At 38.1% G+C, this 14,931-nt stretch overlaps 1 protein-coding gene across 3 annotated transcripts in view; it reads left to right on the top strand.

The window, feature by feature from the left end:
* MSR1 (macrophage scavenger receptor 1) overlaps positions 1–14,931 on the top strand; it is an 89,452-nt gene that overhangs the window by 33,961 nt on the left and 40,560 nt on the right. For all 3 annotated transcript variants that reach the window (XM_032413585.1, XM_032413583.1, XM_032413584.1), the window contains 2 exons: positions 2,689–2,769; positions 8,521–8,610. In XM_032413585.1, coding sequence (XP_032269476.1) covers positions 2,689–2,769; positions 8,521–8,610 — 171 coding nt within the window. The remainder of the gene's footprint in view (positions 1–2,688; positions 2,770–8,520; positions 8,611–14,931) is intronic.

Here is a 14,931-nt window from a genome sequence, read left to right as displayed (position 1 = left end):
ATCAGTATTTTATATAAAAAACAGGGATCTTTGACTCAGAATTATATAAAATAACCCATGTATTAGTTATGATTGAATTAATTCTCCAACAATAGAGCTTTATGCAGTTACTCTACAGAGTTACCTGCAAAATAATTGAAAGGGAAATGTTTATAAAAGAGTTCCATCTTTTACTGGCTGAATAAATGGTGAAAACTCTTAACCACAGAGGCTAAGAGCCAAGATCTAGTCTGTCAGTGACTTGTTTCTTATCTCATACATTCTACTTTTTCCTGGAATGTCTATGTCTTGCTTTAGAGCTCTAATTACTAAATCAAAATCTTTCCTTGTCCACTTTTTTTTTTTTTTTTTTTCAAAACACCACGCTTGAGTACTGTGGATTTGCTTCCTTTCAATTTGCTCAGCAAAATTCGGGCTGCAAGTTGAGTCTTTCTGTCCTGCTTGCCCTTAACTTTGTCACTACGTAGAGATGAATCAACTGCAGCCATGTTCATGGTTGTGGAGGTGTAACTCCTCACTGGTGTAGAACTGTGACATTTCTTGGGCAACATCTAAATATATGTCTCCGACATGAAGCTATAGCTTAGGGGAATTTGTGTGTGATTATGTAAAAAAAAAAAAAAAATGTAGTCCAACAAAACAAAAAATACACAGAAAAGAAATAAATGTTAATGGTTAGTCTCTTAAGATGATTGAATTATGAATTATGGCTTTTTAGGCTTTTGTATTTCCTGTAATAAGTAGAGTTGCTTTTGTAATGAAAGTATAATAAAATATTACTGCCCCATGTTGCATATGAAGAGAAAGGGGCAAATTGCCATTGAGAAGAACAATGATATCTTGAAAGTTGAGTAACCAGGGAAGGAAGGTTCTAAAATCCAAGTTGGACCTTGAAAAATGGAACAGATCAGAAAAATGGAGAGAAGCAGAGACAGGATTTCAAAAGAAATAAAGAACATGAACAGAATATACTTTTTCATGAGATAATCTTTATCCATTCATGTGGTCCTCTCTTCAAATTTTTCAGGTATTTTATTCTCCTACCTGATTAAAATGTGTAAGCAAGTGCTCTCCAACCAGTGATGCTAAATATAGTTGTGTGTCATCCTTAGACTATGCATTTGGCAAAACCACAGCGATTGAAAATACCTCTTTTAAAACATCGCTATTTATTATTCTGTGGTATATCCAAGTTTGTTTCTTCCTTTTGGAGTTGAAAAGGAAATTGCAAAGTGTTCTGCTTGAAGTGAAGGGATTAATACTTGTCCTATGCAGTCTGCGTAGAAGATGGAATACTAGCAGGGTTACCTTTAAATTCCAAAGTGCCATCATTCTCAAGAGGTGATCACTAGATAACCATTTTGCTGGGCACAGCAAATTCAAATGACTAAATCAGTATTGATTAAATTCAGTACTCAGGGGACACTTGGGAAATTGTGAGGCGAGGTAGTCAAAATTCTCCCTGCAACCTCTCCCAACTGATTTTATCATATCTATATCTATTTAGGGATTCTACTTAATACAATTACTTAGTACAACTCTAGTTGAACAGTGCAGGGTTTGGGGTGCTGACCCCTTGTGCCCTTGAAAATGAGTATGTAACTTCTGAATCCCCCAACACTTTACTAATAGCCTACTGTTGACCGGAAGCCTTAACAGTAACAGTCAATTAACATGTATTTTGTATGTTATATGTCTTATATACTGTAGTCTAGAAAAAAAGAAACGTTATTAAGAAAATCATAAGCAAGAGAAAATACATTTGCAGGACTGTACTGTATTTGTCGAAAAATATCTGTATATGAGAGGACCCAACATCCAAACCTATGTTGTTCAAGGGTCAACTGTATTTTATTTGAAAAGTATTATTTTACTCATTTTCACCTTCCTACCTTTCCCCAAGTCTTTCCCTCTCACTCAGATTCTTTCATCTCATTCTCTCCATTGTTCAAATTACCTTTCAAAGCCTACTCTCTCCAAGGCTTTTCAACCTTCTGCTCCTGCTGATATGCGTCTCTCTAACAAACGTCTGAGTTTGTCATTTTCAACAACATGGTTTTGGGTTGTCTACTATGTGTGAATCACACATGATTTTTACGTCCTCCCACATTTTCCACACAGCATCTAAATCAATAGTGAAATCTGCCTAGTATGTACACAATACTAAGTTGAGTTTATGGCATCATTGACTCTGAGTCTTTTCTCTGCTCCTGGGTTCTAAGAACCTAAAAAAGTGCTAGACACACATAAATATGTAATACATGATTAGGTTGTCTGTTCTAGTGCTGTCTCACCCTTGTCAGTATAGGGCACTGCTCCTCCATAGTAGGGCACGGCGCTCCTCCATAGTAGGGCACGGCTCCTCCATGGTAGGGCACGGCTCCTCCATAGTAGGGCACTGCGCTCCTCCATAGTAGGGCACGGCTCCTCCATAGTAGGGCACTGCGCTCCTCCATAGTAGGGCACTGCGCTCCTCCATAGTAGGGCACTGCGCTCCTCCATAGTAGGGCACTGCGCTCCTCCATAGTAGGGCACGGCTCCATTCAGGAAGGTCAGTCTTACTCATTCTATGTTACTACACAACAAATAGAAGACTGGCTTTACTTATAGAACTGTCTTAAAACATGACGTATTCATTTTACCTATGTTTTAAAACTGTGATGGGTAATTGTCATTTATTTTTTAAAGGTCCTCCTGGACCCCCCGGTGAAAAAGGAGATAGAGGTCCCACTGGAGAACGTGGTCCACAAGGCATTCCAGGTGCAGTAGGTATGGTAATAGTAACTACTTCATCATATCCTTCAGGACCCGATAATATACATCCATATATGTGTGTAGGGGGGAATTGCTATTTGATCTGTCTCCCGTGGGGTGCACGCATGTGTGTATCTGGACGTGTGTGTGCTAAGGGGGATATTAAGTGTTTTCCGGAAGCCCAAGCACTATAATGTACCAAATGTAACTGACTTTGGCTTTTTGAGGAAAGTTAAATGCTTTAGCCAAAGCCACCACATGGGGTTTTTCACATGTCTGGGGAGTGCTATCTGTGTTATCGATTGCACACAGTATATGGTAGCCCTAGCTTTAGGTCACAAGAGAAGGAGAATATGAAGATCATCTTCACATTGAATATATTTGCATATATTTGCATGTGTGTGTGTGTTTCAAAGGAAATTGGATCACATTCCTTATATAGTCCTTAACTGGGATATATCTGCTTAAACCCATGAAATCTAAATGTAAATATTGACTAGAATACGGATGACTTTTACCTTTACTATCAGCTACTCTCTTTATCTTACTTAGAGCAAAATTGTCTTAAATTATTTTGCTCAGTTGATGTTGCAATCTTGAAAGCAATATTTTGAGAGAAGATAATAGAAGACAGAAAAGGAGAAAGAGCATGAACTTTCCCTGCTCTCACAAAAATAGAGGAGACAATAGCAACAGCATGATTGTCATGTTATTCTTGGCTAGAAATCAAATACCCGCATGCTCTTTGAAAGTGGGGAGTATGCTGCATGGCTTAATTATAACTAGAATGGTTTGTGCTGCCAGAAACATGTCTAAATACCATGTACTTCATCCTGTTATTCTGTCTTTTGGTTATATAAAATGTTCTTCTTTCTGATCAATATATTGACTAGCCCCCAGGTTACATCAGAAAAATAGTATTTAAAAATGAAAGATGTGAATTTGACACCTCTCTGACCTTAACAACATTATGCTTAAAAAGCCAATACATAGTTCACATTAAAAAGATTTTAAAATTATTTGACATATATCTATATATCTATTTATATTATTATATATGATTTATATGTATATATATATATATATATACATATAAAATCATATATATGTGTGTGTGTGTATATGTATATCAGGTGGGTTATTGGTATGCCTTTGAAAATATTGCCGGGTAAGATTCTTTATTCAGAAAAGTCTTTCTACTTGCCTAGCACTCAGGAGATCCTCACAATCGTGTACTCATGTCATAGCAGGGGAAGTAACCAGTACACTATGAGCTGTCAGAGCTAATACTGTCAGGGGTCTGTCAGCACCTCCGTTACAAACCGCAATTGTCAAAGCTTTCTAACTCAACCATGTAAGTTCAGTCTGGGCTACAACCTGCTCTACAAAGCTTCATCTTGGGAGCATCTTTTGCAACTGCTTCTGAACTACGGATGTGTGAAATAGAAAGATGGATTTAAAAGTTTCAGCTTTTGTTAATACCCTAAACAGATCCCATTGCAAAGCTGCTTTGATTCTTTTCATGAGGGTTTAGTCTGTTGCTGTTGGGACGGCTCATTTACACAAATAGGCATTATGCAGTTCCTCATATAAAAGAGTTAGATTTCGTTGTTGGGGAGTAAATGGACTCTATTAGATTATGAAGTTGCCATTTGGTTTAGGGCACTGCAGCAGAAGTATTCAGGTTACCAGGCATCTCTCCTCATGGATTCTTCCCTACTTAATTGCTGCATTCTGTTTTGTTCTCTGCCAGATTGCCTGATTGCCCAATAGAAGTACTGGAATCAGGAAGTAAAGAGTATATGATGGGCAGTCGTATTTCTACTTCCTGATTACAGTGAGTTCATTCAAATCCCACCTATACTTCCAGTTGAGCTCATTAAACTCAGTTTGACCAACTCAAAGTCCCCTAGATTCACAACCATGATATGTAAACCTGAGAAACTTAAACGATTATTCTAGTGGTCCTAAATGATCAGTGCATTAAATATGCTACGGGTACTGGGCTGGACATTCTGTTAAAATTTGCTTTATCTCAAAATAACATAATAGAAATTCATTTCACAGCGGCAGCTCCTTAGCAGCATGCCAGGGAGAATGACCTAGTGCCTTTTACTCCACAACATGTTTACTGAGCACCTTTCCTGTGCCTGATGCCCTATAAGGCCTTGTGGATCCCATACTCAGAAGGAGAGAATCTCTGCTTTCACAAAACTCTCAGTATGATAAGTAATTCTGTAAGTGATGAATGTTATGGTCAAGGATTCCTGATCTCATCTGAGATCCTTTGGGGGCCACTTTCTGGGCTATTGCCCCAGGATAGCCATCTGCTGGGCTGTTTCTGCCCACTGGGATCAATACCATGGTAGCCTGACCTGTAGACCTGGGAAGAGGCCTCAAGAGGGAACCAAAGGCTCCTTTGGCTGTAAAATTTTGATCATCATCCAGTGCTGTTTACTTTTCTTAGTTGGCTTGAATTTTCCACCATAGGAATCATGCTTCTGGAGGAGAAAATAAAGTCCATCCTTACTGTGGTTATTGAAGGACAAGAACTGTATTTCATTAATCTTTATATCTACCCATGTCTTTACCCCGCCTCACCCCTTCTCCCAGTCTGTGGCCCAGAAAGACCTCTCACCCAGCCTTCAACATGGATCACACTCCCTAAATATACAAATGAGTAAGGAGCATTGCTGACTGCAGACTCTTCCTCTGAGTGTCGAAAGCAGGTTTCTTCAGGAGGTAACACATTGTGCCAAGGAATCCAAAAATGCCTGCAAACTGTGTACATATCATTAAATAAAATTAAATTTAGCAGCCTTGACAAAAAGCTGGTGAAAATAATGATTGTATCATGAAGAAGAAGGAGAACGAGAATAATTAGAGGGGGAGGAAGAAAAGAAGATGAACAAATCACTTACTGTGTGGCAGGCACTTTTCCAAGTGTTTTACACTTACCAATAACTCTCTTAACCATCACATCAAACTTCCGATTAGGGATAAACAATGCACCTATTTTAGAGAAGCACAGGGAAGTTAAATGACTTGCCCAAGATCAACCAGTAGCTGGTAAGTGGCAGAGCAAGTCTTTGAACCCAGATGGCATGATTTCAGAGTCCCTGCTCTTTGCCAGTCTGCTGGACCACAGAAAGAAGCCTGAATAGAGAGCGGCAAACCCAGGATATGTGACTAATTATCAGACCAGCTTCCCATAAATGGTTGAATCTCTCTGGTCTTCTGTTCCTGCCTCTACAAAATGACAGATGATGTGTCAGGTCCCTCAAAACACTAACTTCCATGACTGGGATTCTGTGTACTTAGACTGCCTCTGGGTTAGCAGCAGGTGTCAGGCCCTTTCCCCTTGCCACAGGTTATTGTAGAACATTAGCTAATTGTCACTGGAAAGGTTCAGAGAATCTGATGTCGTGGAATAAAGTTCAGTCATGGTACTTACATTTAGGGGTCATGTTTTCAGACGTCATTAAACAGGTCATATAACTCCATAGGGCAGAGCCTGCCTAAACATCTCCCATAATAGAAGGCTAGAGATAACGTGATTTCTATGAAAGCATCACATCTACTTCATTTATAGATTCCTTTGTTTGCCCACTGACAATGTGACATAACTCCTAGTTGAACAGCTGAATCCCAAGTATCACTGTAATGGACTCAGGAAGCCATCTTTGGAGGGGTTCTTCCTGATCCCCCCTCTCTAAAGCAAGGCATCCTCTATTGCATTTCTCCCTTTTTTCTAAAATTATAATCTCCAAAATTACCTTCTTTCTTTACCTTCTTTCTTTATTTGTTCACCTCCTTGCTGTATGTCTCCACACTGGGAGATCTGTTTAGATAAAAACCTTTGTAATTCCAGGAACAGACAGGGACTGGCATATGTGTGCTCAGTGTATTTTTGTTGAATTAATGGAGCAAATGGTAAAAATGGGAGTCACCAGTAAGAGACTCTCTATAAAGAGTTGGGAATGTTCTAAGAGTAAAAAAAAAGAGAGAGCATTTATTTATTTATTTTTTTTTTTAAAGATTTTATTTATTTATTTGAGAGAGAGAAGGAAAGAGAGAGAGCACATGAAAGGGGGGAGGGTCAGAGGGAGAAGCAGACCCCCCGCTGAGCAGGGAGCCCGATGCGGGACTCGATCCCGGGACTCCAGATCATGACCTGAGCCGAAGGCAGTCGCTTAACCAACTGAGCCACCCAGGCGCCCGAGAGAGCATTTAGAGTCAATATTTTTATATGTAAATTTAAGTGGCAGATCTTAATAACTGTGAGTACAGAGGTCTGACTGTCTTGCTTGGATGATGAAGAAAGATACAAGTATTAATCAATCAGCCTGTCTTGAGAAGTGATGTTAGTTCTTTTTTAGGCTGTATGCTACGAAGTCCAGCTAATAGATACTACAAGGTGGAGTGTGTGCGTATGTCTGTGTGTGTGTCCAGTATATGAATCTATCTACGGATGATATATGGATATATTGTTATACATAGGTAGATATATACATTTGTATTTTTAATACATATGGTATATGAATTTATATATATACAAAGTAATATATATTGAGTAAATTCATTTGAGATGGGCTAACTTTATGAATATTTCTAAACATAATTTATCATTTTATTGTTTTAGATCTCTGCTTAATATCTGTTGGAATCAAAGTTTAGACTCAGTTGAATAATATTTCTTAACAATTTAAAATATACTTAACATTTCTTAGAGACGAGTTAGCCCAATTTTAGGTGTCTGTATGAATATACCTCAAGAAAAGATTTTTTTTTTTTTTTACTCAATATGTTTAAGTCCTGCCTCCTGGAACTTATAAACTAATGAAAATATATTAAAAGATTGATATTGGAAAAAGATGTATAATTTTTAAATTTTTAATAATGTGCTTCCCAAGGAGTTAATTGAAAATTGAATTAATGAGATCTCTGTGAACTGATAATAAAATCTAAAATGAAATTTTTACAATAGTTTATTTCAAACTGCTGGAGCTCCAGGATGAAATACTTTATTCTACAGGAAAATAATACTTTTATATGCAGTTTTCATGGTCACCACAGTAATTGGGGGAGGGGGAGAAAGGCTGTTTTCATTTAAGAACATAAAACCTGGATTTGTATATTTATATAATATGTACCCATAAATGAATCTTCATATACTATACACACACACACACACACACATATGGTTACATTATTGTTTGGGATTATAATAGAATATGTAAAATCAAGTGCACAAAAGAAAGATTAATATATTCCAGCATTTGGATCCCAATTTTAAAATATATATATATAATATATAGAAATACAGTTTTTAAAATATATATATTTTTTATATATTTCTCATTGCTTGAGTTGTGCTTTTTTGGGAACAAATCTTAAGAATTCAGTTTCTACCTTGTACATTTCAAAGTTACCATTTCAGCTACAGCAAAATCCTGCCATTTGAGGATTCCCAATTGGACTGCATAAGCCTTCTGGTCAAAACTCCAAGATTTTTTTTCTCATGTATTCTTATTTGTAATAGCAGTATGTTATTTACTGATATCTACCTTGTACTAAGTGAGCTAATGTTTCTACCAATTGCTTGTATTATTTATCAATGTCACACATGAAATTTTGGGAAGGAATATTATCCCTTTATTTGGAGATTTGCCTATTGCATATTCAAAACTAAATTGTTTCATTATACCACAAATCTATATGAAAAATGAATTATCACTGCTGTGTTTTTCTTCATTAACCATGTAGGTTCTCCAGGTCTTAAAGGTGATCAGGGAGCACTTGGCTTTTCTGGACCTCGAGGATTCCCAGGGCCACAGGGGAAGACCGGGAGGACAGGTATTGTGATAATGTATATTTTCTTTGTATAACAAAAGCAATGGCCATCCTAGTATGAATAGTAGACTCACATGAAGTTTATTTTGTGGTCTGAAACATGTTGAAACTAATTTCTCTCTACCTGAGGAAAGTTTCTATGCCCCAAAGGAAAATATTTGTCTTTAAGGGGAAAAAAAAAAAAAAAAAAAAAGACGACAGGATTTATAAACTCTACCTAACCATAAATCACATGAAGAATGGTGTCTATGTTAGAACAAAGAGAATGGAAAGACTAGCAAAGAAAAACAAGCAAAGTATAAATACCCTTTTAACCAAAACTGACCAAACCCTGGAGAGTTATAGTTAGCAATCTACGGATAGGTCAGAAATCCTATTCTGTGCAAGGTAAACTGACTGCTGTTATATATTAGTTCTTAATAAACTACATTGTTCAGGTTCTTTAAAATTTATATATGTGATGACATTTTTTCTACTCCTTAGAAAAAGGCTGTAGCTTAAGCTTGAATTGTGAAATTTACACAGAAATTTTAGAAAGAGGCAGGCTTATTGTTTCCTAATTTCAAAGTAAAAAATGACTAAGAGAATAGGATCCTTATCATTGAGGTGTTTTTTAAAAATAGATTTTGTTTTTTAGAGTAGTTTTAGGTTTATAGAAAAACTGCACAGAAAATACAGAGTTCTCATAAACCCACATCCAATTTCCCTATTGTTAACATCTTACATGTTAACATTATTGACGTGGTGTATTTGTAATAATTGATGAACCGATATAGATACATTATTAGTAATTTAAGTCCACAGTTTATACTAGAGTTCACATTCGGTTTTATACATTCTGTGGATTTTGACACTTGTATAACGACATGTATCCACCACTGGAGTATCATACAGAGTAATTTCACTTCTCTAAAGATCCCCTGTAGTCTACCTACTCATCACCACCATACTCCTTCTCAATTTGGTGCAACCACTAATCTTTTGACGCTCTCTGTAGTTTTGCCTTTTCCAGAATGTCATACAGTTGAAATCATACAGTATGTAGTCATTTCAGATTGGCTTATTCCATTGAGCAGTATGCATTTAAGCTTCTCCATATCTTTTTGTGGCCAGATAGCTCATTTATTTCTAATGCTCAGTATATTCTAATGTATGGGTGTACCACATTTGGCTTATCCACTCACCTATCTGAAGGACATCTTGGTCCTTCCCAGTTTTGGCAGTCATGAATACAGCTGCTGACATGAGTTGACCTAGAAGTTTGATTGCTGGATCTCCTGGTTGCTGTGTTTAATTTTGTAAGAAACCACCAGACTGTCTTCCAAAGTGCCTGTGTCATTTTGCATTCCCACCAGAAGTGAATGAGAGTTCCTGTTGTTCTACATCCTCACTGGCTTTTGGTGTTATCAGCATTTTGGATTTTAGCAATTTTAATAGGTGTGTGGAGTTATTTTTGATAGTATCAGTGTTTATGGACTGTGTCAATGGCAATTGGTCTTGCAGAAAAATCAGCTAGCCACAAATAAGCAAGATACAATCAGACCCAATTACCTGAACTGAATGGTATATTTATATACCAACCATCTCTAAAACTGTCTAGCTTTAATCAGGCCTTTTTGGCAAAATGGGAAGAAGCGTTCATTTGTTAATTTGTTTGAAATTATCTACATCCTTCAGGAATTGCTGAATTTCCTAAATGGGCAATTTGTAAGCAATAGATAAATATATTTAAAAACCCTGAATTTGACAAAATTGCAAAGCTACTTATAGTTTCCAAGATAATTCAAAATAATTCCATGAAGTGAGAAAACATATTTTATCTGTATTCTAAGTTTAAAGCTAAAATGGCATATGCATCTACTATCTCTCTCAAATAGGTCTCTCACAAAATCATGGTAAGATTTTGTCCGGGACACTTTCTGGTACAATCTATTTGTAACTTTCTATTTACATTAAATCATAAGAGGTAACTTCATAAGTGAATATCACTATGCACTCTAAATAAATCAGAATTACTAGTTTGTCTTTCTGGAAAGTACATAAGAAGTGGAAACATGGCAAAAAAAAATTTAAGAATGTTAAGAAGGCCTCACTCTTTCTCACAACCATCTGTCTGTTATATATAGCCTTCCTACATGGTCACTGACGATGTTAAGAATAACCCACAGAGGGGATGTGTAACTGTAGCACAACTTAGCTGATGTAATGAAAAATAACTTCACTTTGTTTTGAGCGTCTCTGTTTTCTCATACACTGTGCTTGAAGCTGAGGATAAAAGATGAGCCAGCTCTCCACCCTGGAGTTTTCTCCCAGAAATTTCTCACAATGACCTCTCTTCTAAAGTTTAATCAACAAGATCATTCTGTAACATTTATGTGCACTATCTAACCTTACGTGGTTCATTTGGGAAGGGTAAATGGTTGTCAAGTGGTTTGACTTTGAATTTCATGTTGGCACATAGTTCTTCCATGTCTGTTATTTACACTCTTGGGAAATACAGGGATAGCAGAGTATGGTTGGTACTTGACAGAAATAGCATCGTATATCCTACCTCCCCGCCCATTTATCCTCTCTGTGCCTCAGTTGCCTTATCTAAAAAACAGGGCTATTAAGAGGACCCATATTTTAGAATTTTTGCAGAATTCAAATAAATAGATGTCTTAAAGTACTTCAAAATATTCTGTCACAAAGCAAGTTCTATATTTACGTTAGTAGCTACTGCTTACACAAGCTGTAGGATTTTTTTCTACTATCAAATTCCTACAGTTCAACACATGCCCTCCAGTCAAAGTATTTGAGAGAGCATTCATTGATTCATTCACCAACCCAGCACAATTTTATGAGGGTTCACTGGGTGCCCTAGATAAATATAGCACAGCCTTTAAGGAGCAGGGACAGAAAAATGGAGAAGCAATTAGCTGTAATGCAACATGGTAAGTAATAAACATTCATGAATTACGACAAAATACTATGGGAGCAGAAAGTAGAGAGTGATGAATTCTTACAGAGGAAGTCATGTTAGTGCTGGACTAAAAGATGCATACTAGGCGGTGTACCTGAAGTTACTATAACATCGTATGTCAACTAGACTTCAATTAAAAAAAAAAAAAAAAAGTACAGTTTCTTTAGGTCTGAGGTTCTCAAACGTGACCAGGCATTAGAATCACCTGTAGGAGGGGCACCGGGGTGCCTCAGTCGGTTAAGCGTCTGCCTTCGGCTCAGGTCATGATCCCAGGGTCCTGGGATAAAGCCCCTATCATGCTCCCTGCTCAGCGGGGGGTTTGCTTCTCCCTCTGCCCTTCCCCCCGCTCATGCTCATGCGCACTCTCTCTCTCTCAAATAAATAAATAAAAATTTTTAAAAAAAGAATGACCTGTAGGGCCTATTAAAACCATGTACTGTGCTCTACCCCCAGAGTTTCTGATTCAGTAGATTGGGGTCTGCGCTCCCTTGAAAATTTTCAGTCCTCCTAAGTTTCCAGGTGATCGAGGTGATGCTGTTCCAGGGACCACATTTTGAGAACCAAATCTTTAGGTTAAAAAAAGGAGTGGAGAAAGAGAACTCTGCAAAAAATAAATGCCAGGGCAGAGGCAGGATTTCCTTTGACAAAAGATATCCTTAGAATACCACTGCCTTATTTAAAAACTCAAATTTGGTAGAAATGTGAGCATCAGTGCCTGGTGTTACTTTAGTTATACTGTACATTAAAACAATGAATAATAGAGGGCGCCTGGGTGGCTCAGTTGGTTAAGCGACTGCCTTCGGCTCAGGTCATGATCCTGGAGTCCCTGGATCGAGTCCCGCATCGGGCTCCCTGCTCGGCGGGGAGTCTGCTTCTCCCTCTGACCCTCCCCCCTCTCATGTGCTCTCTCTCTCTCATTCTCTCTGTCTCAAATAAATAAATAAAATCTTAAAAAAAAAAAAAAAAAAACAATGAATAATAGAGTCTCTCCTCCAAAGGAGTCCAAAGAAGGTAGTAAAATTAAAAATAAAATCCAATAATCGTCATATTCTAACTAACGACACAGCCTGGACTATCAGGATAATATTGAAAGCATTGACAGATTTCAAAGCAAAAAGTTTAAGAACGATCACCCTATTTTCTCTTCTGCTCTCCTTTCCTTCCCCACCCTGTGCCCTTCCTTCCACATATAATACCTACTTACTGTGTACGAGGTACGGTGCCAGCACCAGGAAATGAGAGGGACTTAAGACACTGTCAGTAACAGCCCTTAAGAGAAGGGGACGATTTATGGTGTCTTGATCTATAGGGTAGAGCAGTTATAATCTCACATATTTACTTCAAAAAGTTTAGGAGTATCTAAAACTATAGGCCATTTATGATTCATTTATTTATTTGACAAATAATTACTGAACATTTTCTCTGTGTCCTTCATGGAAATATTCGTAGATCGGTGAGTATATGGGTTTGGAGTTCAGGGGAGAGGCCGGAGATAGAAAGACAAAGTTGTAGCTATGATTATATAAATGTTTATTGGAATCATTGATTTTTTTTTTATTATGTTATGTTAATCACCATACATTACATCATTAGTTTTTGATGTAGTGTTCCATGATTCATTGTGTGTGTATAACACCCAGTGCTCTATGCAGTACGTGCCCTCTTTAATACCCATCACCAGGCTAACCCATCCCCCCACCCCCTCCCCTCTAGAACCCTCAGTTTGTTTCTCGGACTCCATAGTCTCTCATGGTTCATCTCCCCCTCCGATTTCCCCCACTTCATTCTTCCCCGACTGCTATCTTCTTCTTCTTTTTGTTTTTTTTAACATATAATGTATTATTTGTTCCAGAGGCACAGATCTGTGATTCAACAGTCTTGCACACTTCACAGCACTCACCATAGCACATACCCTCCCCAATGTCTATCACCCAGCTGCCCCATCCCTCCCACCCCCCACCACTCCAGCAACCCTTAGTTTGTTTCCTGAGATTAAGAATTCCTCATATCAGTGAGGTCATATGATACATGTCTTTCTCTGATTGACTTATTTCTCTCAGCATAACACCCTCCAGTTCCATCCACGTTGTTGCAAATGGCAAGATCTCATTCCTTTTGATGGCTGCATAATATTCCATTGTATATATATACCACATCTTCTTTATCCATTCATCTGTCGATGGACCTCTTTGCTCTTTCCATAGTTAGGCTATTGTGGACATTGCTGCTATAAACATTGGGGTGCACATACCCCTTCGGATCCCTACATTTGTATCTTTGGGGTAAATACCCCGTAGTGCAATTGCTGGATCGTATGGTAGCTCTATTTTCAACTTTTTGAGGAACCTCCACACTGTTTCCCAGAGTGGCTGCACCAGCTTGCATTCCCACCAACAGTGTAGTAGGGTTCCCCTTGCTCTGCATCCCTGCCAACATCTGACACATGAAAAAGTGCTCAATATTGCTTGGCATCAGGGAAATCCAAACCAAAACCTCAAAGAGATATCACCTCACACCAGTCAGAATGGCTAAAATTAACAAGTCTGGAATCATTGACTTTAATACTACTTCATGAGTAGACAGAAGAGAAGCGGCCCAGGACGAAGCCTTAAGTAGTGAAAGTACAGGCTGAGCAGGAAGAACAAAGCAGTGGATTGAACAGAAGCAGCCAGAGTGAGGAAGAAAATCTGGGGAAGGAGTGATGAAAAAGTCAAAGGTGAGAGGGAGTTTTAAAAGGTGGTCAAGGAAGATGAACTCTACAGAAAGCTCTTTGCATTATTGCTATAAGGACGTTGCCTTATTGAGAGAGGTTTCAGTGGGGTGAGTGGAAAACAGATAGGGGATGCTCAGAGATGAATTGCAGATGAGGATCAGGCAAGGAGGAGGAGCCCATTCGTGAGCAATCTGACTCTCAGAGAAGAAAGAAGTCAGTTTTTTGTTTGTTGTGTTTTCTCATTTGATTTTTTTTGTTTGAAAGAGATTTTAAATACTATTTAAATGCTGATGATAAGATAAAGGAATGGTTGAAGAGACAGAGGAAAGAGCGTAAGTTTAGTGAGAAGGTTGAAGGTGGAGACTTCAGGAAATAGGAAACAGCTGTAAGCTTAGGACGGAGGATGGTCACATCTAAAATTGAAATAGCTGAAGTCATGATTCCAGGGTCATGGGTCCTGGGATCGAGGCATTGGGCACCTTGCTCAGTGGGGAGCCTGCTTCTCCCTCAGCCCGCTGCTCCCCCTGCGTGTGCTCAGTCTCTCTCTCTCTCTCTCTCTCTGATAAATAAATAAATAAATAAATAAATAAATAAATAAATAATAAAATTTTTAGCTAGTGGCGCCTGGGTGGCTCAGTCAGTAAGCATC

The sequence above is a fragment of the Phoca vitulina genome, unplaced genomic scaffold, assembly GCF_004348235.1.
Source record: "Phoca vitulina isolate PV1807 unplaced genomic scaffold, GSC_HSeal_1.0 scaffold15, whole genome shotgun sequence".
Lineage (NCBI taxonomy): Eukaryota > Metazoa > Chordata > Mammalia > Carnivora > Phocidae > Phoca > Phoca vitulina.
Note: the sequence above shows the minus strand (reverse complement) of the source record. Positions and strands in the feature narration are given on the sequence as shown.